Source organism: Atta colombica, unplaced genomic scaffold (assembly GCF_001594045.1).
Source record: "Atta colombica isolate Treedump-2 unplaced genomic scaffold, Acol1.0 scaffold172, whole genome shotgun sequence".
NCBI lineage: Eukaryota > Metazoa > Arthropoda > Insecta > Hymenoptera > Formicidae > Atta > Atta colombica.
In genome coordinates, this window is record NW_017259263.1 from 279,463 (window position 1) to 304,613 (window position 25,151).

At 37.4% G+C, this 25,151-nt stretch overlaps 3 protein-coding genes across 10 annotated transcripts in view; 2 read left to right on the forward strand and 1 right to left on the reverse strand.

Annotated features, from left to right (window-relative positions):
• Positions 1–2,335: 2,335 nt before the first annotated feature.
• Positions 2,336–13,079, forward strand: LOC108686296 (protein lingerer). Of its 5 annotated transcripts, none has more exons than XM_018191531.1 (15): positions 2,336–2,508; positions 4,073–4,274; positions 4,732–5,095; positions 5,369–5,626; positions 6,582–6,772; positions 6,852–7,094; positions 7,192–7,509; positions 7,594–8,028; positions 8,112–8,300; positions 8,385–8,592; positions 8,821–9,023; positions 10,885–11,055; positions 11,135–11,260; positions 11,348–11,623; positions 11,708–13,079. In XM_018191531.1, the coding sequence occupies exons 2-15, from the start codon at positions 4,140–4,142 to the stop codon at positions 11,954–11,956; spliced, it is 3,366 nt and encodes a 1,121-aa protein (XP_018047020.1). In that variant the 5' UTR covers positions 2,336–2,508; positions 4,073–4,139; the 3' UTR covers positions 11,957–13,079. The 5 variants fall into 5 exon arrangements, with proteins under 5 accessions (XP_018047020.1, XP_018047016.1, XP_018047019.1 ...); XM_018191527.1 differs by having other exon boundaries at positions 2,338–2,508; positions 10,846–11,055; XM_018191530.1 differs by having other exon boundaries at positions 2,338–2,508; positions 6,609–6,772; positions 10,846–11,055.
• Positions 13,080–15,810: 2,731 nt separating this feature from the next.
• LOC108686279 (WD repeat-containing protein 13-like) lies at positions 15,811–17,706 on the forward strand. Its single transcript, XM_018191502.1, has 4 exons — positions 15,811–16,119; positions 16,197–16,870; positions 16,942–17,234; positions 17,317–17,706. The coding sequence occupies exons 1-4, from the start codon at positions 15,990–15,992 to the stop codon at positions 17,561–17,563; spliced, it is 1,344 nt and encodes a 447-aa protein (XP_018046991.1). The 5' UTR covers positions 15,811–15,989; the 3' UTR covers positions 17,564–17,706.
• Positions 17,707–17,846: 140 nt separating this feature from the next.
• Positions 17,847–25,151, reverse strand: part of LOC108686298 — an 8,904-nt gene continuing 1,599 nt past the window's right edge. For 2 of the 4 annotated variants that reach the window (XM_018191533.1, XM_018191532.1), the window contains 6 exons: positions 21,696–24,814; positions 21,041–21,602; positions 20,748–20,957; positions 20,271–20,397; positions 20,067–20,138; positions 17,847–19,977 (listed from right to left, as the gene is read on the reverse strand). In XM_018191533.1, coding sequence (XP_018047022.1) covers positions 19,451–19,977; positions 20,067–20,138; positions 20,271–20,397; positions 20,748–20,957; positions 21,041–21,602; positions 21,696–24,814 — 4,617 coding nt within the window. In that variant the 3' untranslated portion in view covers positions 17,847–19,450. Of the gene's footprint in view, positions 19,978–20,066; positions 20,139–20,270; positions 20,398–20,591; positions 20,605–20,747; positions 20,958–21,040; positions 21,603–21,695; positions 24,815–25,151 lie in introns of those variants that run through there. The other 2 variants (XM_018191534.1, XM_018191535.1) reach the window with 2 other exon arrangements.

The window sequence follows — 25,151 nt, forward strand, 5'->3', positions numbered from 1 at the left end:
CAAAATCAATCTGAAATACTTTTTTCAATATAGAACGTTTTCAACCATTATGCATGCGTGCAACATGTCCCAATCGTACCTTCTGAGGTGAAGCAAATAGAACATACTCTTAGGTTTGTTCGCATAATCTAACATGCTCCTGCCATAGTTTCTACTCACTCTAATGAAGGCATTGGAGTGAGAAAGAGCTATGACAGGAGCATATTTGAGCATGCGAACAAACCTCATGATTGATCCATGGAGTATGCTTTAACGCGACACGAACATCTAGTTGCCATATTGATTCTGGTGACGCGAACGTATTGGAGCGTGTTGGGCATGTTGAAGTGTGCGACGCGAATAAACCTCTAGTGAAATCAATCCAGTAATTAAGTTGACAGTTTTCTCCGACAGGAGAAAGAGCGCTTGAATTTGTTCTTCCACAGTGCTTTTCCGAAACTGTGTTTCGAACCCATTTTTTTCGTAATCGATCGTTTGAGTTTGGTCTCCTTTTTAATCCGGATCTACAATAGGTGATTTAAGTCTTAAGCAATAAGGAATGGACGAATCAATTATTCTTCTTGCATTCGACTAGTTGATTAATTTCTTACGACTTAAGGCTTAAAGCACGTTGTATATCCGAACTAAGAAATTGACCAATTATAGTCGAATGCGAGGAGAATAATCGATTGTGATTCGTCCATTCCTTATTGCTTAAGACTTAAATCACCTATTGTAGATCCGGATTAAAAAGGAGATCAAACTCAAACGATCGATTACGAAAAAAATGGGTTCGAAACACAGTTTCAGAAAAGCACTGTGGAAGAACAAATTCAAGCGCTCCTGTTGGAGAAAACTGTCAACTTAATTACTGGATTGATTTCACTAGAGGTTTATTCGCGTCGTACGCTTCAACATGCCCAATACGCTCCAATACGTTCGTGTCACCAGAATCAATATGGCGACTAGATGTTCGCGTCGCGTTAGAGCATATTCCATGGATCAATCATGAGATTTGTTCACATGTTCAAATATGCTCCTGTCATAGCTCTTTCTCACTCCAATGCCTTCATTAGAGTGAATAGAAACTATGGCAGGAGCATGTTAGATTATGCGAACAAATCTAAGAGTATGTTCCATTTGCCTCACCTCAGAAGGTACGATAGGGGATTAAGACATGTTGCACGCAACGTGATTCGTCCATTTCTTATGGTTTAAAGCTTAAAAATCCATTGTAGATCCGGGCTTAAAGTATCTACACAAATTTGCATAACCGCATAAATGTATGTATAAAGAAAATTATCCAATTGCATTTCTTCTATAAAGGTGCACACAAAATGTGATTGGATAATTTTCTTTATGCATATACTTATGTGGTTATGCAAGTTTGGAAATTCTTAGGGGCTCTGCACAATAAAAGAGAACAATAAGAGAGAACATAGAATAAGAATTTTAACCTATCAGAAACTGTGTATTCCACAATATATGATTTTTGATAGATTGAAATTCTTATTCTCTGTTCTGTTCCCTGTTCCTTTTATTAGCTAGAGAATAAAACTTTAGAAAATAAATTTTCCTATTGGATAGCGTAATCTATTTATTAAGTCGATTCTACATTAGTTGCAAATTTGCGACAGCCAATCTGAAGCTTTTGAAATCAATGCTTCATTTTGGCTATCGCAACAAACTTGCGATCAGCTTGCAACTAATGTAGAACTGGTTTTATAAAACTTTATCCCTAAGATGGAAAGTGAAAAATTAAAATTTTAAGAGTGCATTCCACCAAAATTTCTCCATCAATTTCGAATGCATTCCGTTTCACGCATGATGTGCATGATGCATCATTTATCCTTAACATTTGGTGAATAAGAAAATTGATAGAGAAATTTTTCACTGTTTAGTTTATATCATGCACTTGATACACATAGAGTCAGGATCTAAAAGATAATCATTTTCTTTTCGATGGATTTCGAAATGCAGCTTGCTCTCCAAGTGATTGGTTCTTACTTATGGACCTATAAATAAAAACTAAATCACTTTTCACTTTTCATCCCAAGAAAAAGATTTTATGATTGATACTCGCGGATGCAAAAAGTGGATCTTTCATTAAATCCAATTATTTTTACATTTATGTAATTATTTCTTATATGGCTATTATTAATTATGTTTTTTTTTAACTATCATTTCGTTTCAAAGCGTCAAACGTAGACAGGATTGCCTCTCTTCGATTTCCATGTGAGTGGATATCGACACTATCGACACTTCCGGAATTGTGCGTACTTGCGCATGGCGGTCCTTCCGCAGACAGCAGGCGGTGCAACGTGGCGCGTTGAGTTTACTTTTGCTTCGATTGCCGGTCTGACGGAACGTCTGACGGCACACGCCATACGCACGCACACAGAGCCCAATAAAGAGCGAGGAAAAGCGGTGCTGGCTGCGCTGTTGGGCACTAGTTGGTGCCTTGGTGCATCAGGGAAGGGGGGCCCTGCGGTCACGTGACCGAGCTGCGTTTTGAGCGCACTAACCCAGGTACGATAGCGAATCTGTTGTTTTTCTCGTGGTTTTTCGCGCGCCGCGGCCCCAAGCGCCGAGGTGCCGTGAATCCCGCACGCTTCCGCTCCCCATCGCGCTTGCCGAGGCATCCGTACAACGTCCACAGCCGTGAGTTACACGCAAAGATTCTTCCGTCTCTCGGCCATTCCGAGACTTCGTCGGGATCCATTGATGCATCGCCGCGGCGATGCTTGACAAGCCTTCCTCTCGCATTGCAGAAATGGCGTCCATCGTGCACATGGCCTGCTGAAAAATATTCTCGTCCACCGAGAGTAATCGCGCGTTGTTACCAGAAATTTCTTTGTGCGCGTGCCGCCCTTGGCGTGAGCTGCTAGGCTGCTACCCTTCCGTACCACCTCTTTCTTTCTCTCTCTCTTTCCTCTCTCTTTCTCCCTCTCTTATTTCATTTCTACGCACGGCTTTTCGCGGCGTGCAACGGCGTGCGAGTGGTCGACGACGCGCCCGACGGAGTGTTTTCCCCCCCTTTTTTTTTTTATTCTTTTACTGAATCTCCGCTGTGACGACGAAATAAGAGACTTCTCCGTGAAAATTCCAACGGAAAATTCCGCGACGTATAGTGCGTTTCCCGCCGAGCCTCGCCTCGCCGTTGGGTATCCTGACGCGTTTGTGTTCAAGACACGCATCTCAAAAGCACGCGATCGTCTTGACGTGGCTGACTAGACGTTCCGTGAAACTTTTACACGCGTGTATTCCACGACCTAACGTCGTCATCGTGAGCGACGCGACTTTCTCGCTATCGCTCCAAGTCGTCGAGGTGATAAGCGTTAACATTCGTTCAACTTTCGTTATTTTTCCTGAGGCGGATCCCACATCTTCCATCGTTTATTGTTATCGGATGTCCCTAATCTGGTGCTTTCTCATTAGTACGTATTTTACAAGTGTAATTTATCCACCAAATCTGTCCACCAAAATCTTTATATCTAATTCCTCGGAAGTGGCAAAACTTTAGTAGAAGTTTGAATTTAACACAAGTTTAGATTTTTTTTGCAAATATCGAGCTTTGTTGTTCATCTCTAAATAAATCAGTAATGAAGATATTTCTTATACTGGCTTTATTTTTACAGAAAGAATTTGTTGAGTTAATTCATAAATCTGAAGAGAAACTAATACATTTTACATACAGATTTTATAATAACGATGTATGAGAATATTTCTATAGATAGATGAGATATTTCTATAGATATTTAAGTAATTCAAATCACAGAATTATAGTAAGAAAAATATAGGAATAGTTAATATAAGCTGGAAATTTTAAAGATTATTATTTTTATAATATTTATAATATAATTCAATTTTTGATATTGTTTGTTCTTAAAAATTATAATGATTGCTTTGCGTGGCAAGATTCTTATTGTATGATCAGATTGTAACATATTCCTGTGGTCTTTGTTTCTTTAATGATGCTCCTAAAAGTACTTTATGATCAAATGATTTGTGTTATCGGAAATCAATCATAATTTTATTTATAATTATAAATAATAAATTATTGCATCATAACAGCAAATGTATTCTGTTTCAGACTGTAAATAGAGAGTGTATATAGTGTGATACGGTGAGTGCTAAGGTGCGTGGGATTTTAGTTGGCAATGAGTTCAAGCAACAAATCCTTGGTGTCCTCTGGTGGAAGAGGCACCAATAAAAATAAATCACAACAACATGGCAAATCTGATCATCATCATCAAACTAAATCATCAGATTCGACCAAGCATGACAAGGCTCAGGTTGGTTGAAACAAATTTATTTTTGTATTGACTTATTTATTAGTGTGAATATTCCCAAAATGGATTACAGTCTCATACTACAATAATGTATATTCTCTTAAAAACTTTTAACCAAGTCATATCACTTATAAAATAATATACATAGGATATGTGAGATTACCAATTACAAGTTAATTGTTTTTACGTAATCACGTCATCTCATTATTGTAATGTAAATCTATTATTATTGTAATGTAAATCTAAAATGAAGATATTGATTCCTAAGCAAATACATATTTTTAACATGATAGCTTATTATTTTATTTTTGATATAATATTTTATCTATTTATTTTATCTATGAGGCTAAAACACCTAAATAAGATGTATAGTATGTATGTATATATGTGTATATATATATATATATATAAAATATTGTAACATCAAATATTCTAAAGAAAACTAACGATTTTTATATAGCAAAACACAAATCAAATGCGCAACGCGCAAATCATCGATACCAGAATGGCGGGAGGCGAGGACCCTATTCTGAAGGAACGCATTAAACAGGTCATGGATATGACTCGACGTTCGGAAGATGAGGTGATCATGGCTCTGCATGATAGTGATGGAGATTTGGACCGTGCTGTTAACGATCTTCTGGAAGGAGTGAAAACAGAATGGGAGGTTAAAAAGAAGAAGCCTCGTCAGCCTAGTGGTTCCAAGCAGACCACAGATCAGTCGGGCGGACAGGACGACAATGGCGATTGGGAAGAACGACGTAACCAACGTGGTGGTGGTCCTCCGCGTATGCGCGGCCGCGTTAATCATGACAATCGTGGATGTTAGTTTCCATTTTTTATTCACTTAGGTCCGGTTGCAGCAACTTATTTTAAGCAAGACTTAAAACAGTTTCGTTTTAAAGCGAAGAGAGAGACAGAGATAGTTTTAAGCCTTGCTTAAAGTCAGAGTAATGTTGGTGCAATCGGGCCGTAGGAATAGATACATACAATCTAAAATGATTTTTTTCTCCTTGTTAATTCTTATTGTGCAGCAAGATTACAAAGATTCTTCGACTATTTTATGAATTGTAATCGTTATAAAATTGTTTGGGTAGGGCGCGGACGAGAAAATAAGGAGAACGAGAGGAACATGGAAGATGGTATGCGCGATGGCAGCTATAGCAGAAGAGGTAGGGGTGGATCCGGAAGATCGGGTCGCGGATGTCGTAGCGGGGGCCGAGGTCTTGGTCCAAGAACATTCGCAAACCGCAACGATCCATCATCTACCTCTGCTGCTCATGGTTTTAATCGGCCCATTGAAACCTGGACAGGCAGTGAGGAACAACAACAAAGTATTCAAGAACCAAAAATGGGTGAGTTTTAATGTACTTGAGTCCAAATGTGATGAAAATTGTTTTTCTTTTACTAAACTGATTTTTTTAGTAGTAGTACATTATATATGTACGTTATAGAAACGTTATTGATTTTACATTGTCAAATCATTTCTTTAATGAATTGATTTGTATTTTACACACACACACACACACACACACACACACACACACACAAAATTTTATACGTGTATATATATATACAGGTTTGGAAATTAATGGTAAGTCTTTCGCACAGGAGCAGAATGGACTAAACTGAGAAGAAAAATCCTCTACTATTTTGCAATTTTCGCAATAGTTAACAAGATATTAATTGCCAACATTTGCCAAAAATTGGTCTTCAATAATTTTTTATTCAAATACTATCAACTTTACTTTACTATAAGAGATAAAAATTGTTTATTTTTTTCTTATAGAACTAAACATTTTTTCCGAATTTTTTAATACTGTATTTTCTCATGTTAATAAAAATGAAAAAAATGCAGTGCTATATATTGGACCCCGCTACGACATCCGCGACCCGATCTTCCGGATCCCTCTGCCTCTTCTGCTATTGCTGCTATCACGCATATCATCTTCCATAAGGTTCTTCTCGTTCTCCTTATTTTCTCGTTCGTGTTTTACCCAATATATCTCTTGCGGTTTGTAAAATTAATAGTATTTGAGTAAAAAATTATTGAATCAATTTTCGGCAATTTTTAGCAATTAATATCTTATTAACTATTGCGAAAATTGTAAAATGATAGAGGACTTTTCTTCTCAGTTTGATCCATTCTGCCCCTGTGCGAAAGACTTATCACTAATTTCCAAACATCCTATATATAAAGCATTAGATCAAACATTATGTACACACATATATACATATGTGTATGTACATACGTGTCGAACATATTACATCAAACATATTACAGCTATACGAAATAAACTGTATATATAGATGCTTGGAATAATTTGGACTCTACAGAAGACTGGGATAACGAGGAGTACACAGGATCTTTGGCAGATACCAAAGTCTTCACACCAAGTACGAACATCCTTGAACCTCCGCCTATTCTGGAAGAACAAAAACCCCAGGAAATATCCACGCAAACCAGTCAGGGGGTTAATTTGTCACTGCTTCAACAGGAGGTAAAATTTTATCAGTACATAAATATTTTTAGATATCTTGCCCATATTCGAATAATTGTATTTTTTACATTATTTATAGGAACTACCAAAATTGTCGGATATGTCTACAATGCAACAGCAGAATTTAATACAACCTCAGCAACAGCAAGTTCAACAACAAGTATTGGGCTTGCCGACGATGCAATTGTCACAACAACCTAGCGCTATTAGTGGCGTACTAACAGCGGCACAAACTCAATATTTGACGCAACTTACTCAGCAGACGAGTGAAAACTTGAAAGCAGCTGCACAAACGTCGTTTTCGTCATCTATGTCCAGTCAGGTATTGCAATATTGCTATATTTTCATAAATTCTCAAAGTTGTACATAATCTTTTTTGCGTTGAACTATCTGAAATTTGATGACGCTTATATTTACAGCCCCAAAGACAAACGAAACAACGTCCAAGAGTACCTCCACCATCAAAAATACCATCGAGTGCTGTGGAAATGCCTGGTGATGCGGTCAACAGTGGAATCGGTTTTCTCGATGTACAGTTTGGTGCGCTTGAATTCGGTAGCGATTCCAGCTCCATCGACGGTTCGGCAAATGAAAAATATAATTCCACAAATAATACAATCGCCGGTGTAGACATTTCTTCCGGTGCGAATACTGTGAACACTGCCAATACGAGTAATTCGCTCGACATCGAAACTACACAGACTTCCACTACACCCTTCAACGCCAGTTCACAAATGGTAAATTTTACTTTCATTAAATTTTTTTGTTTGTAATTATTTGTATGTGTCTTTTGATATATCGGATTACAATTATACTTTCAGTTACAGAGTACCGACACTCTATCAACATCCAATGAGCATACAATTAGTTCCCAAGGTTTCACTCGTGGAAGCAGTAGTGGCCAAAGCTTGGATATAACCAAGCAAGATTTCACGTCGCAAGTCTCACCCGGAAACGCACCAACGTATGGTAGTACGACGACCTACCAGTCATCGCAAAAATCATCTTTCCAGCCGTCGAGTGGTACGCCAAGTACCTACAATGCATATTCGACTAATAACCAGTCTCAGTCTAGCTTCCAAAATGCGTCAGGCGCTAATGCGAATAGTTATTCCGCGACAGCAACAGTTTCACAGGCGAGTTACAACTCGTCAACGTCGTTTCCGCAATCCAGCACGTCGAATTTCAGTCAACCTTCTCCTTCCGCATCGGCGTCCGTGACTTCCGGTTACAATCAGCCCACCACTAGCAGTCAGGTATAATTCCATCGTACCAAGAATGTCAGAGATACATGATGAGTACAGCTTCTACAAAAATTAAAACAATTTTTGTTTGATAGGTTTATCCGTCCGCAAGCGGATATGTACCGGCTACAACATCACAATATCCAGCGCAAGCTACCAATACGGTATCAAACAGCAATGCGGGGTATCAAACTTATCAACCTCAATATCAGTCTTCAATAGCAGTCACGACATTCACATCTCCAATAACGCAAAGTTCCGGTTACCAGAGTGCTACGCAGTCTGTTAGTACAAATTTTTGCTGTATCTTTTAGTTCTATCTTATATAATTTGACAATACAAATTTATATGTTAAAAAATATTAATAGGTGTACGCGAACCCATATGGAAGTTATGCCAGCCAACCGCAGGCAGCGTCTCACAATCACAAATTGAACAGTACTGCGACGAAGGATTCACAGTATGATAGCAGTGCGACAACGTCAAACAGTTCTCTCGCGACGACCAGTGCACCAACATTGGGTCTCACCTCGACGTCTGTTAATAGTTCACAGACTAAAGTAACGAATTCCAATGGTTAGTAAATTTTCGTTTTTCTTGTTATTTGAAGTTTTCCAATGAATAAGTCTTTTATTTGTTACCTTAGGATTTGTTTTTATTTTAATTCTTTTATTACATGATATGATATTTTACTCAAGATTCCTAGATAAGAGTTGAATCTTTTTTACTTAAAAGATGATTATTTTAGGACTGAACATATTAAACGGAATAATCCATTTTAACGAAAAGATATATTCTTTTTAGCGGTTCCAAAAAGTACGTCGAGCGGAGTAGTGACGGGTAGCAGTACCGGCAACATGACAGGCGGTGGTGCGGCTGGAAGTATGACGCCAATGCTTAGTCATCCATACATCATGGGTCAAGCGGGTGTACCATATGCAGCTTTCCAGCAGCCCGTGTACAGCTACGAAGATATACAGCTTGTACAACAGAGAATACCACACATGGTCAGTCACTTTTCGATCTGGATCAGTTTATTTATTTCTCTATTCATTCAAATATAAATGGATTGCTCTCTGAGTAACGCTTCTTCGGGGCATTATACACTGAAATAATAATATATTATACAATTACACATTACTATTACAATGTGTGTTTATACTGCTTCGAAGCGCTTACTTTTTTATGTTATTATCTAGTACGAAAATTCCTGAGGTAATCGTTTCTTTATTGCTTGGTAGCTGCTCGTAATTCAAATATTCTTTTCGAAATGTTTCAAATTCCTATGGATGCCTTCACGACAACACCGTAAACCGTTTTTATTTCTCTGTAGTAAGATGTTTCGTTATAAAATAATTACATTGGTAAAGACAGATCGGCTTTTCGACACTACTTCGTGCAAAAATATCTTCTCGATGATGGAAAGATGGGAAAAATTTAAAATATTCTGAAACTTATTTGATATACTTTACGAAATTGTTTCGATCTCCGATCTATCTTAACTTATTTTTCTTCCTTCTTTGTCTTGATTGTAGGCTGTGTACGAATGATGTCACGTATCAGATTATATAAAAAATATGCATTATATTTCCGTGTGGTAATATATACAGGATGCGTCACCAAAATCCGGACAAATCGAACAATTTCTTTAAATAAAATGTTTTTAATGAAAAATTAAATATTATAAAAAATCCTTTTACATGGTATTTGGGGGATCTCTGTAGAACACAATTATTCGATATATCCCCGATTAGCTTGAATGATGACTTCTATTCTTGGTCTGAAGCGTTCGCACGTACATTGTAATGTAGCGCTGTCCATGCCGACGAATGCTACTTCAATAGCGATCCTTAATCGTCACATTAAGACGTCACATTGGGATGCCGAGACTTGTTTGTGACCCTTTTAACTACGTTCCATACATAATAGTCCAAAGGATTTAAATCTGGGCTGTTGGGAGGCTAGAATAGGAGACGAGCAACTCTGAGGCTTGTCCTGGCAGCCTCAGAGAGCATCTGTCGTATTTTTAATGATACGATTTGTATCGAAAGTCCTCCTCGACAAGGTCCTTCGACACATGTTGGCTCGCTTATATCAACAATCGATGCTAATTTTCGATTACCCTGGGTCATCCGAAATTAGCGCTTAAGCTCTTTCAACGACTGCGAGGGTCCTCGCAGTGCGTTCTTTCGAGTGACTCTTCTTCACTGGCATACTAGAACTTTCATTGAACTGTCCTAAAGTCGATATTTTGTCATAACGTAAATGGTGATCTCGAGTATCCAAAGAATTGAATTATTTCCGTTGCTGAGCGCCTAGCGCGATGATCGCGGCTCTTCGATTATCCTTGGTTTTAACATCGCAGCCATTTTAAGGACATAATGATACTGTTTACTAGAAGCATCAGGCTTTCTCGGACGCTAACAACAATCTCTGACGGAGGCACAATATAGCGGAAAATTTAAATTGAAATTTGTCCGGATTTTGGTGATGCACCCTGTATATATAAATGGTTGATGGAAGTTTACTATACTCTTTAGCTTGTTTGACTCGAATATTTTTTATTATAAACATGGGAAGCGTGTCGATAACGGGAAGCGAATGTACTCGTGTGTGTATTGCGACTGTACGCGTAATTAGTAGCTCGTTCTATCGATTCAAGTCGGATGAGAGTACTTTGAGTACTTTTTACACATAGCAATAGACCCAACAACCGCATGTTATTTGTCCCAGCTCGGTACGCGTAGAAATTAGTTAGCCTTCTCTTGTATTTGGAGTACACAGTGTATGCATGTAGTTTTGTGTTTGGCCTTCCTGACTAACGTGCAGCCAACTACTGGTTACTATGACGCGGCTCTGGGCTATCAGACGACTGGTCCAGCTACGAGTCTCGGTGGTGGCAGAGGTGATGCCCTATCTGGTGTGCAAGGCGTACAGGGTGTCCAAGGAGTCCAAGGAGCCTATACCAGTATTAGCGACGCCAGGTTTGCTAGAAACGACAGCAACGCATCGCCAGTTCCTTCCACTATGTCGCAGCAGGTGAGTTTCGACCAGCCTTAAAGTCGTCGCTAATAAAAATCGTGATGTCTAAAAATTTCAAATCTTATGGGATTTGCAGACCGCCACACAGCATCAACAGCCAATGATAAATCCTACTCTTCCTCCGGGATACGCATATGCATTTACTTACGGTAGCGGGATTATGCCGGGAGGTTTTCAATATGGAACTCCTGCCATTTATCCGGTAAGTTTTGTGCTTCCAACTTTGCTGTTTGTGGCTCCTTCTGAAATGGACCAAAAAATGCTAAGATCGAATCAATTTGTATCATAGCAAATAGCTACGGCCGGCAACGCCGGGACGAATAGCGGCGCATACAGCGCTAAGTCTGGTAGCTATGGATCTGGTTATGGCGCCGGTGCGAGCTACGATGCGCTGGCTTCCGCTGGCCCATCTGGAGAATATAAGGGGGCTGGTAGTAGTTACACCGGAACTCAAACCGGTAAAACTGGCACTTCCACGGGAAACACTAATACCGCTGGTTCTTCCGCAACAGATATCAGCGCTACGATGTACGCCAAGAGTCATGTCGCTCTTGGTAAAGTGAATGTAAGTAACATTACTCAAAAGTAATCGTCATTAGAAATGTCTGTATGTGTTACGCACGTATGTTCACTCAATCGATTCTTTTAGTCTTACGAAAAACAGACTTTCCACTCGGCTACGCCACCACCATTCGGTCTTACGGGTAGTCAAAATGCTGGCTTACCCGGTGGTTATGGTGCCCCACATTTATTCATCCCGACAATACCACATCAGCTGCACCAGCCGCTTCATCAGGATGGTGGCAATAGCGGTAACCAAAGGTCCAACACGAGTTCGCAGAACAAAGCTCAAGCGAAGCCTGGATATAGTCCTAGTTATTGGACCGGTAGCAACTAAACATAAAGAAAAAACAAAAGACAAAGTTTCGAACGCGAACACAGAAGAAGGACGAAGTAAGAACATAACATCCTACTAGTAGAATAACAAATCGTCCTTTGTTGTGAAGCGCGATTGTGTGACATAGAGACTTTGACGTTGTCAATAGTTAAAAATGACGCATAAAATTGATAGACGAGAGACTTCACTTTTTTCGAGAATAACACGAGTCAATGTGGAATGAAGAGTGAATACTTTTGAAAATTGAAAGGTATATGCAATTATTGACCGGATGCTTCCTTCACTGGTAATGAATAACCAATTCTCGCCTCCCCCCCCTCCCCCTCCTGTGTATGCTGTGTATTACATTCACTTGTACTTGATAATAATTTATTTGTTCAGTTCAGCACACTCGCAAACTTCTCCAAGAGATTGGCGTAGAGCGCGATATCACAATAAAATAATTCCTTGCATTTTATGCGGTGATATATGTGCAAATCCTATATGTAATAATTTGCATATTCCTTCTTAACTGTGAATTGCACTCGTGCCAAATGAAATTGTAGCGTTTGTAACGCGATGGATTGCGAAAGACGGATTATCATCTGTATAGATTCCGTGAATTCCATGATGCGACCATGTCACAGAATTCATGATAAATCGTCTGGTACGTCATAGGATATGACGAAGCCAGTATCGCGACCTTCTCGTATGATGCACCGGAAAAGAAACTAGAAGAATAACAACCGTCGAGTTCGCACTAGATCTCCCGTTTGTACATTACAGTGCAATTTCGAACGTATTATATTTGACTGCTAATTATAGGGTGATAATAGTGTGTCTTTATATTGTTCTCTTTTCTTTTTCTCGTGTATGTAAGCATCTTGGCTTAATAAACATGAAAAGCGCATCTTTGTGAGGTAGCATAGAGCTGTTTCCATAAAAGAGACGAAAATAAAGATGTACGCGTGAAAAGTACGTACGCTTGTATAAATTTATTATTACCGCGTTTTGTAGCATTTTTATTTTTGGTTCATCACAGCGACCTTGTGAAAAGTATAATCGTTGCACTCGCATAAACTTGATTTAATCGCGTTACGCATCTTTGTGATTAGTGATGATTTTTATTACTCATTAATATGCATATATGACGTTTATTCCATATTATATTGAAATTATTGCATATAATCTCGGTTAAAAATGGAGAACTATATATGCAACTCGCATTATTTCTAAGTGTAGTTAAAAAAAAATCAAATATGCCACAAATATGTAGTAAAAATAGTGCTCTGTTCTTTTATTATTTTTATACCCGTCTTCACCTTTTGTCTTGCTTTCCGCACATTTAATTAAATTTGAAACAAAAAGATATGGGTCTTCATAAAATTGACAACGATTGCGTTTTATGTTTTATTCTATTAGAATCTCTTGAATTATGGATATAAGAAGAATATATTACGATTCAAATTAGTAACTTTATGTAAAAAAAAATTTTGTTATATTTTTGTTCTTTATTCATTAATTTAGGTCGGCACTTAGATGTCATTTAATTGATAAAAATTATGTTTAAAATCTTGTATATGATTACTGTCCAAGAAATTATTTGGAAAGTATTGACACATCTGAAAACGTTACGGATTATCATTTGGCATACTAGTGCATTTCTAGATATACCAAAAAGAAAATAGATAATTTCTTTCAAGGAAAGGATCGGTTCCCATCAGATTAGCAAGATTCCTGATCTTTATTATATCTCAAAGTTTTTGCAGAAAAAACGTCAATGACGTTATCAAATCAAAAGTTGCAATTTTTTCACAGTTTGCTCGAAAAATAGCCGCGTATTTGACTCTCGCTCATGATGCAGAGCATGTGATGCAGAGCACGTTTGAGAGATGACATGTGATGTTTTCCATTGCAAAAAAACACATACACGTTCTTCGTTATCTAGTATACGCAGTAGAGACGAATTAATTTGTTTAAGAAATCATGAATGATTAAAATGAAGATGAGACTTGACATGACCGATTATTGAGACGACTGAGCATATATAGTAACGACGTATGCAGTAACAGTGATTAACAGCGATATTTGTATCTTTTTCATTATGAGATTGTAATAAAAAGCAAAGAAAGAAAGAAAGAAAGAAAAGAAGCCATTATCGATTCCGTCTGGTGTACACATTCGTTAATATTACATTATTCATGCTGATTAGAAGTGCGCGAACTGTATAGCTATATACATATTAATCGGAACGAAATAATACACATATATTGACCAACAATGAAACACATATTTTGAAGATATACTTTACATTTTTGCATTGTGAATAAAATGAATGATCGCAGATATTTCTCTGATGAAAGAGAAAGAGAGAGAAAGAGAGAGAGAGTGAGAGAGAAAGAGAGCGAGAGAAAAAGAACAAGAATAAGTTCAAAGCAAATACGTCGAACGGACGAGAGACATAAATGTATGTGAATCGTTTTTCACAAAAGTGCTGTGAGAATTGTTACGACTTGCGTGTACGATAAACGTAAGGAATAATGTTTCTTCTAGCACGAATACTATGGACCGACGAGTCCGATGGTCGACAAAGCTTTATCGCTAATATAAAAGCGAGAGGTAAATAGTTGTAAGTAAACTCTTGTTAGCGACTGCATATATATACATATATAAATATATAAATACATAACTCGTATATATATAAATATATACATAAAAAATGCGGTATGAGTAGGATGTGTTTTGAAAAGATCGGAAGACCAAATGTAGATTAGCTTCCTTTTTTTTCGGAGAAAAGTGTAAATCTGTACTCATATAAATTCTCGAAAGAAAGAAAAAGAAGAGAAAATTGGATTTCTTTGATTTTGCTATGGTCCCGCGAACGTGGACTATTATAGCTACTTTATTACGAGTTAAAATACGCGTTCAAATGTACACGCAGTCGGCATCAACGAAGGAGCAATTGATGAACGACTGGGAGAATCAAGTAACGTTTTCGTTCTATCTTAGTGTATGTTTTATAGTCGACTCTCAGACTTCGTGTATACTCGAATCAACTTAGAACAAAAGAAGTGTAATGTATAATGGAAAGTGACGGGAAAAGATGCAAAATATTATGGGGGAAGCATTAAAAATGAAGAAAAAAAAGAAAGAGAGGGATAAGATTCAGAGTTAAGCACGTTTGTTCTCATATAATTATACATTAATAATTTTTGTATTTTTGTCAAATATTAACCGAGCGAGAGAGAATGCACGATATATGCATTACTCAATTATTGCTATTATATGATTAATAATAATAATAATAGCTACTACTGTGTATAAATATGGATATATAAGAATAAATGTATTAAAGAAGTCTGGCGATTTACATATCCGTGGTGCAAATGTTTGTATTATGTTCCCGTACATTTAACGTGTTCCTCAATTTCTTTAAAACAACTTTATTCCAATGACATAAAATTCCTTTACTTATAATTATATATTTGCAGTAAAAATTATTTTATCCGCAAAATATCTATTGCTTATTTTGAAATTCGCGGTCCGATTGATCGATTTGAGGATGAAGAGTTTGAACATGGCTGAAAGTCGAAGAAGCGTTGGAGGATATAACCTTGCGAAATAAAAATGAAAGGATTGTCGATACAAGTGATTAATCGTAAATATTGTTAATAAATTAATATCTTTTGGGAAAGGTGGAGAAAGTTGAAACAACAACTTCTCGAACGATGGCTGTTAAAACAATCGAGGAGAAAGATAAGGAAATTAGAAGTAAGAAGTTGCTGACTAAACAAGTTACACGATGAGCGCGTTTACGATTGAATAGGATCGATTTGTTAATTTAAAATTTAATCTTGAATTGTGGAAATGAAAAAAAAGTCGTGTGCGCGTTCTCAGTTTTCTTATTTTATTTGATTTTCTTTGTGACTTTTTGTATGCGTTTCTTGCGAAGATAGGCAAAGTTTTACACGCACAAATAGCGTCGTGTAGTTAATAAAAAAAAGTATCTCTTGAAATGTTTTTGTGAAATATTACAAAAGTTACACATACATCGATGACAGAAGTACAAATCAGTAACGTTGAAGCTGGCACATCGCGAAAGATGGTCACTACATGGCATCAACAGGTGTTTGCACTTGATGCAAAGTATAATACACTACGGGCTAATAAACTTCCCAGTCTAGGTATGTTTAATGTTTTTACTTACATTACTTTAATCAGTCGAGTTAGTTTTCATTATGTTTGAATTCTCCCGCTCTAGGTATGTTGTATATTCGTCGAAGGAATCAACTGCTTCGGGAGAAATTTTCTACAGACCCAGAGATTGGCGCACGATACTTAAAATTACGATCAGAACTATTACGGCGACGTTATGGAGAAAGGTTGGAGCAAAATAGTATGGGAAATCGTACTATAAGTGAAGAATCGTCGGAAAATAGAATGAGACATCAGCACGTACAACGGAAATCAACAGCAGAGAACTTTGCATTCGCTGGAGTCCATCATGTTTTCGATCAGCACAAGGCAGCTGTAACAATGCTCAAGTTTGCCAATAATGATAGATCCAAATTATGTTGCGCGTCGCTGGATGGTACTTTGTCAATATGTGAAGTTGTCAGTATACCTCCGAAAGTGATTGCTCTTTTGGAGGGCCATCGTAATGGTATAACTGCATTTGATTGGAGTATCAGCAATGATCTGATTGTTTCTTCCTCTTTGGACGCGACAATAAGGCTGTGGAGAGTATGCACGGATGTAGATCCGGTTTGTTTGCGAGTAGTGGATGATCAACAGCGAGCGGAAGTCCTCTGCTGCAATTTTATACCTGCCAATAATAATTTAATAGTAGCTGGTAATTCTCAAGGATTGATCCAGATCTTGAATGTATCTACCGGCATCTATACGCGCGGTGGATCCTGCAAAATTGGCGGAAAGGTCAGTTTTATCTCGAGAAAAAGAGCGACATTTAAAAAACAAGCGAATAAATTGCTATGTCATGTTTTTAGATTCTTTCCTTGGCATGCGAGGGTAGCGGTGGTTCGGTGATTTGGGCAGGCAATAACAGAGGTGTTATAGTGGCTTTTCGACTAGAAACTGGCATAGGACGGTTGACAAAATTGCGAAGAGTGCAGGAGATTGGTGGTATGATAACCAGTCTTTCCTGGCGTTCTTGGCTATCAAAGGATGCTCCTTGGGCTGCTCTGTTAATAAGCAGCGCGTGCAATGCCGTACTATTATATCGTGTTGCAAATAATCACGGTTCTTTATACTTTTGGAGAAAGTATCCTATCAAACATAGGTATTATTTTCATTATGTAAAAAAAAACTTCGCATTTTTTGCTTACGATATAATACTATATTTGTGTGTATCTTTTTTGTAGATTATATCCCTTGAGATCTACTTTCTGTCCACAAATGGGTGCGTGCTTAATAGCTACGGGATCGGAAGATGGTGCCGTTCATTTGTTGGATTCAACGAGAGAGGGAAAGGCCGCTAGGATCAATCGACTGCACGGCCATGCAACACCTACATTAGCTTTGTCCTTTAATTATGACGAATCTTTACTCGCATCTGCGGATCATGATGGCTTGATTATCCTATGGCGTAATCATCAACGTAATTTATAAAGTATTGTGAGGAATTTCATCAAACTAAAAAACCTGCTCGCATTCAGATTCTTCGGGTTTTAAAACAGTTATAAAAATATTAGGACATAATAAATATGTCGTTGTGAAAAAATGATGTATAAATGTATAAATTTATCTAAGATATCTAGAATAAGATTTTACTATTACATATACATTTGTACATATAATAAAACGTGTATATTTTAATAAAAATAAAAGTATTGTATATAAAAAATTAGGATATTTAAAGATGGTTTTTGATGGAATAAACTAATATCTTCTGTATAACAATATATTAATTGTTCTCTATTTTAGCTTATGTCATAATGAGCACAAAGCAGTATCAGTAATAATAGGTGTGGTAGTAGTGAGAAACGTCTGACAGCACTCACGGTGTTATGGTAGCAGCGATTTGTTTTTCTTCTCAATATCATGTGCATTTGCGAAACGACAGTGGCACTTTTTCCCACACGGTTTTCTTACTAAACTATCATTTGCATTTCGATACTGTTTCATTAATTCGTTCTAATTACAATAGTCTGTGTTTCAGGACGAATAATTATACAATTATACAGAGATACATTATTGCAAACAAATATTTGTAAAAATTTCTCTAAAACAGCATTTGCGATCGTATTTATATTTATCAAGTTTCCGCGAATATTTTAGATCTATAGAATATCCTTTACACACAATGTATCATGTTGAACTTATTAACAGTTATTTGTTTGTATTGCACACTTTTATATGGTGTCGTGAAGCAAATATACCGTAAACGCACAAAGTTATCTGTTAGCATAAAGGTAAATATCTGAAATTTCTGTTCGAGATTTCTTGTTATATGTTATATGTTCATTATTACAGAAAAGGCAAAATTTTCTATAACATGATCACTTTTTTTTACGCATTAAAACAAACTGGTTTGAAAGATTCTCGCTTTACAGTACAATATATGCGAATTTCCAACTCATAACATATTCGATAATGCAAGAGCTCTTGTCTTGTTTCTCATTCAATATAATATAATAGTTTTAAATCCAATATAAAACATATCAATGTACGCACTATATTCTTCTCATCACAGATCTATAATAAAAGTAAAAGTCTATCAATACATCGTGTATATATCGTATAGAAAATTAGTCGTGCATTATTTTCGTATTTTTCCTTTGCCACCTTGAATCCTTAAAAATGGGATGACAGTCCCGTATACTTTACTATATAATACTTTGATAGTGTAGAGAGCAGATTTGTTAATAATGTAATTAATATCAAGAATGACAATGAGTGTTGGCAGAGAAGAACAAGAAAACGACGTAAAAGATGGTTATATATGGAGTTTCTTATAGAGGAGTCACAAAAATAATTGTTCTACATAGGCACTACTGCTCGTTTAACAATTACATTATAAATAATAATTATTTACACGCGCAACGAATTGTTCATCGTAATTCGATGTAGCTTCTACAAATCGATTGTCTAGAATTAATACTCATATGTCCACATTTTATACAGCTCCTCCGTTGTTACTTACTTTGTTTTACCGTGACTATAAACCGTCATATGAATAAGCTTTATTAATAATATAAAGCCGCGACTATTTATATATTGACATTTTTTCATATTTATTACAGAACAATCATAACAACTTCGCTAACAAGATCCATTATACAACCGATCGATTTGTATAGCCTCGAGTAATATTGGCTACATCTTTCTTATATACATTTGTTCGAGATTCGTGTCGTAGTAATAATCTCATCGGTGATAATCCACCAGATTGTGCGTCAACAAAGAGAATCACCACATTTTCACGACGAGATTATTTCGGACGGATTTGTGTATACTAAACTGTCCTAAAATTCCATTACAGACTTTAGTCTCATTTTAATCACGAGCTAAAACACTGCACTTCTCGGTGGGCTCCAGCGTCTCTTGACTATCACACTGAGAAATTCTTGTAGAAGATGAACCGACCTGAATATCTTCATGAGGCACCTTTGGTAATGTGTCATTTATTGAACTCGATACAATATATTGGTTCTGCGTGATTTTCTCTAAGAGTTCCGGTTCGTGATTTTCTTTAATATCTAATTGTTTATCGTCTTCGAGCGATTGTCTCGCAGGAACAAACGGGGCGGACGGTATTCCATTCGACGATACCAAGTTTAATTTCAAACGATCTCTAGTGTGTCTTAACTCTCCTAATTGATGCTGCTGATGACATTGATCATATTCATGCGCGAAATCAACGTTATTCTGATGCGGATCTTGTTGGTAACTATCTGTTTCATCTCGATCGTCGGAAAATGAAGCCACATTTGCACCAGGAAAAAATTGGCTGACGTATTTACTTTCACCAGTTTGAAATTGAAACGGTCGATTTGAACTAGATACAAAAAATTCTTCGTTTCCTGTAACAAAAATAAACGCTATCTTGCTTTACAGAAATTGAAAAAATATGTAATATATTGTATAAAAGTTTTGGTGAATTCATACATACCAACATGATTGGTATCATCATAATCTAAAGGATATAGATCTAATCGTGGTTCATTCATCATTTCTTCCCAATCTATAATATAAAGAATAGTAAATAAATCGTTTATTTTTATTCGAGTTCAGACATTGTCTTCCTAATGTTCAACTTAAGAGAAATATTTTTTATAGATACAAAATATTTATCGCTCGCATACAAAAAGTATACCAGAATATGACGTTGGTTCCGAGTTGGTAATAGTATCCCCTTGACTGTCCGTTGGTAACGTTTCCTTCGGATACTCGTACACGCATTGATAGCGTTGTTTCTTAAACCACACGCTCTTCTTCTGATCCTAAGCAAATCATGCATTGTCAATTCGATCGTAGGGAAATATATGCTTATACCTATATTTAGCATGTCTAGTGTGTACATTCATGAAAAGTACGTGCGCTAAGTACCTCAAATTAAATTTCTGCAAGGGAAAGAGTCACGGGAGAGGAATGTTAAAACTACATGCATTGCTCTGTACTTAAGTAATCGACACACCTACCAACTCATCCTAGCGGCGATCAAAAGAACGAAAAGAATATCACTATCAATTTTAATGATCAATATCAATATTAATGATCACTAATTAATGATCACTGATACAAGGATATAAATAATTTTGTATGTAATATTTATTATTTGTATGGTATTTACTCCTGATTTTAACGTTTTGTCCGGAGACCTCAGTGCCGATCGATGTGGTGCTAAAGTAGCATTCCAGGCCGAAGGTGTGAATTCTTCTTCCTCCTCTTCGTCCTCGACGGCTAATTCTTCCTCTAATTCGGCACTCGTCGCTGTGTTCGTTTTATCGTTATTCACAGTACTTCTGATTCGTATTTGCTCGATGTGTAGCTCGTTATACCTCTACAGGACATAAGTTTTGATCGAAATTTGGAAAAAAAAAACAATAAGAAGTACTTAATACCATTATTTTTGAAACGACATACCTTCCACACAAATTCACCGGAACTAGAACTGTTATCCTCATCTTCTTCTCCATCTTCATCTTCATCTTCCTCTTCCACTTCCTCTTCTTCTTCCTCTTCCTCCTCCTCCTCTTCTTCGTCTTCATCTTGATTACAGCATTCGCGTTCGGTGACAAAACTCGTCGACATTAAATCATCTTGCAATGGTAAAGGTAAAGGTAGTGGGAAAGAAGGTAACTGTTGCCATTTGGATTCTTCCTCAGGACTTGGTAACGGCGCACCTCCATTCGTTTTCATGATATGCGACTTATCCTCTAATGGACGTGCTATTGAACAAGTGTAATCTAAATTTTCCTCCTCGGACAGATCGCCATTCGTCGTATCTCGATCTTCATCCTGTAATCGTCCCTCCAATAATATCAATTCATTCGTACGAGTATCCACCAACAGCATATCTTCGGACGGCACCGATTCTCTCGAAGCGACGGACGTTTCTCTAGAATTTGACACTAAAGATTCGGAGGTGACGGTACTTTCTCGCTCTTCTAGGATAGGGCTAAGCGGCGTTCCATATACATTGTACCTGGACGTAATAGAAAAAAATTTCACGTTATACTAATAAATAGAAAAAAATTATTATTTAATTCTTTGTTAGATAATCTAAAGACTCCACTACCTGATCGAAATATCTACACCTCCGCTAACTTGATTAGCTAAATCCTCGCCATCTTCATCGTCCCACTGTTTGCCATACGCGTCATCAGAGATGGAAGAATTTTCATCATCGTGTATTTCCAAGGATTCCACGATCTGCATCTGAGCTTGAGGCAACTTTTCCCTGAGTTCGTTACGAATCGCCGTTACGAATTCTTCCTCCATACTGAACGACACATATGAGTTGTCGCTACGTAAGCTCACCGTTGAACTGTCCTCATCCTCATTTTCGTAATCTCCCAATGAGCATTCACCTCGTTGAGTATTGAGAGCGTCCAATTTTAAGGCGTATGTCTCCACTTCTGAATGATGTGATTGATGGATATCACTATCGGCTTTAAATACCTGCATTTTTTTAGGAGTTATGTCCTTATTTTCCATTTCGTCTTCTATCGTACTTTCATATTTCACCCGATTCAAACTTTGCTTTGTATCATTCAAGTGAGTCGAATCGGAATTGGTAACGTCAACTTTAACAGAAATGTGATTTAAGTCAAAATTACTTTGTTTCGAAGGTGATATATTCTTCTCGATGTCAGAAGTGGAAGTTACACCTTCCGTTATACTTTCAGGACCAACGGAAGTAGCGTAATATTCCGCGTCAAGAATAGTGTCTAACTCAAATAGAATTTGGAATGGCTCTTCTTCGGAATATGACGATCTGGAAACTGCAGTGCTATTTACTGAAGACAGAGGATTGCCGGATGAACAAACTGCTTCCTCTTCCTCGCAAGATTCTTTATCTCGAAAACCAGAATCGGAACTTTGTTCATCATCCGGCGTGGATAATTGCTTTCTCTCCTCCTCGTCATCATTTGGCAATGGTTTTCGTTCTATTTCCGCATTTTCTACAATAGAAAAACTATCATCAGTGGTATAAATTGAATAGTTGTTACAAAACTGTGGTGCATCTGGCGTAGAAGTAGTTAGTTCTGGTGCACTAGTATTACTTTGCTCAATCGATGCGTCTATATATTCGTTGAATTCTGCTTCATCTGAAAAGCCTGGTATTTTGTGTTGTAAAGCGGAATCTAACGCGTGATTCCAAAGTAAAACGTCTACTGTATTGGTCTCAACATTTTTTACATTAGAAATATCGTCACTGTCCTCTTTATTGACGAAGGGTATATCATGCATCTCATGATCCTCCTGTTCTTCTTCATCGGAAAATGTTTGGTCAGGTACATAGCGAAGAAGGGGGACGTCCGAATCTTCATTCGACAAGAGTCTTAATACATGTTTTTCACTGCCGCGTTGCTTACTATTCACGCTTGCATTAGATTGCGCGATATTATTATTTTCCGGAGTTTTTCTCGTACTGTCCAAAGAGAGACGTAAGATCGGCATCTGACTTTGATCTGTAGTCAAAGTTAAGACCTTTGGCTCTTGTATATTTTCTACAGACCAGATTTTATTGGTAGTGTTACTCGGTAAAGGATCTCGTAACTTCTTCAATGCTTCATCAAACTCATCCGCAGGCACGGTATGTCTAAGATCGCTGTCGCTACCGGTCACAGGTAACTTTTTTTTAACATTCTTCTCCGACGTTTGCGCTCCCATTGACCATTCTGCATCGGAATCAGGATCGATATGTACAAGTACCATAAGATCTGTTACAGACTTGGATTTCTGTTTGACTTTTTCAGTATATACACCCTGTTCGATTCGACCCTTCCAACTTTCTTCCTCGGTTTCCGAGCCAGATTCTTGAAATATCATGGCAGTCTTCATTTTGGGGATATTCCTCACTTGTTCGTCAGGTCCAAGACGAAACGAAGATTGTAATGAGTCTGTTATTTGTGCGTCATCCACGATATGAGTCCAGTAGTCGGAATCGATACTACCACGTAGATCTTGTAAGCTAGCACTGCGTACATACTGTTTGCAAGTATTCGCGCGTAGACTCTCCCATCGTTGCTCAAAATCTATGTGTGCCGATTGTTCATTCAGGAGAATCAGCTTTACATCATCCAAGGAAGGTCTGTCTTTCGCATTGACATTCAAACACAAACGAATCATTTGAAATATATTTGGCGGACAATTAGTGAGATAATTTTGCAGCAGTTTCGTGCCGTTTGGCACAAATTGATTTTTCAGAGATAGAATCATCTGAATAACCTGTTCGTCGTTCATATCGTTGTAAGGTCTTTCTCCCCAACTAGCGATCTCCCAAAGGAGAACCGCGTAACTCCACATATTGGCTTGTAATGTAATCTCTTGCGTTTCGATGGTAGTGTCTGTACAATTCAAACTTTCTGGCGCGGACCATCTGATGGGTAAGGCTCGGTCTCCTACTATATAATAGTCCTCGGGATATTTCTCTACACCGGTACCGTAATCACCTAACTTGGCCGATAAGTCTGGAGCAACTAAACAGTTTCTTGCAGAGAGATCCGTATGCGCAAAGCCATGACTATGCATGTGTTTTAAACCAGATGCAATATCTATCGTAATTCGTATTGGAATATTTTCCTTGGCAAGTGCTTCTCTTGATTTGCTATCGCGGTTTGAAAGCAAGAAACCTTTTAAGTCGCCAGCTGGACACGATTCAAACAGTAAAAGATACGGATCGGTTTCTAAGCAAAACCCAAGTAAAGCTAAGACATTTTGGTGACGTAGTTTTAAGTATGGCGTGGCCTCGCCAAGAAACCAAGCCTTTTCTCTGGTAGTAGCTTCTTCGGTGAGAATTCTTACTACTACGCCACCTGATTTCGATATGCCTTTAGACTGTTCCAAATCTGCTCGACCTTCAACGACTTTTCCAAACCATCCATGACCTATTTCCCTAAGATATTTGAGTTTCTCTCTGGGAACATAAAGCTCGTTGGAGTTAAACCATTCATTACATGGTTCTTGTAGAATTGGATAATCCGTATCTTGATCCTCGATATGCGGTGCTGACAAAGGTATTGCTTTATGTTTTGGAACACTTCTAGTTCCGGATACGATCGAATCTACTGGTAAGGGTTCAAACTGAACTCTTTCGGAAGCGGCTAACGTTCTGGAGGCATCTAATTCCAATCCTTCAACAGAGCGATCGATTGCATTTTCTTGTCCTGTACTGCTTCCATCCTTGAATTCCTATAACGATATAATAGTGTCGTTTATATGCTTTTGCATAATTATAACATGCTACGATACATAAAGATTTCTTGCTAATATATACTATGCATGCTATTTATAAACATATTTAAAAAGGAGTTAAACTTAGGGCGTTTCTAATAATTTAGAATTATAAAAGATATAATCATCTCTTTAAGATTCAAAGAGGTTATCATTAAATTATAAAGCTCTAGCTCTACAGTAATATATGCACTATTTATATGTACTAACAGTACTAAACTCTATCTATAAGAACTTATCAAATATAATCTAAATAAGAAACAATTTTTTCATTATTTAGGAATACATATAAAAT

Excerpts from the sequence above, each read along its gene's own strand:
- LOC108686279 (XM_018191502.1), top strand. The coding sequence starts at position 15,990 with ATGACAGAAGTACAAATCAGTAACGTTGAAGCTGGCACATCGCGAAAG. Across the intron at positions 16,120-16,196 it reads TAATAAACTTCCCAGTCTAG|GTATGTTGTATATTCGTCGA; the intron begins GTATGTTTAATG and ends CTCCCGCTCTAG. Across the intron at positions 17,235-17,316 it reads AAGTATCCTATCAAACATAG|ATTATATCCCTTGAGATCTA; the intron begins GTATTATTTTCA and ends TCTTTTTTGTAG.
- LOC108686296 (XM_018191527.1), top strand. The coding sequence starts at position 4,140 with ATGAGTTCAAGCAACAAATCCTTGGTGTCCTCTGGTGGAAGAGGCACC. Across the intron at positions 4,275-4,731 it reads CCAAGCATGACAAGGCTCAG|CAAAACACAAATCAAATGCG; the intron begins GTTGGTTGAAAC and ends ATTTTTATATAG. Across the intron at positions 8,593-8,820 it reads TAAAGTAACGAATTCCAATG|CGGTTCCAAAAAGTACGTCG; the intron begins GTTAGTAAATTT and ends TATTCTTTTTAG.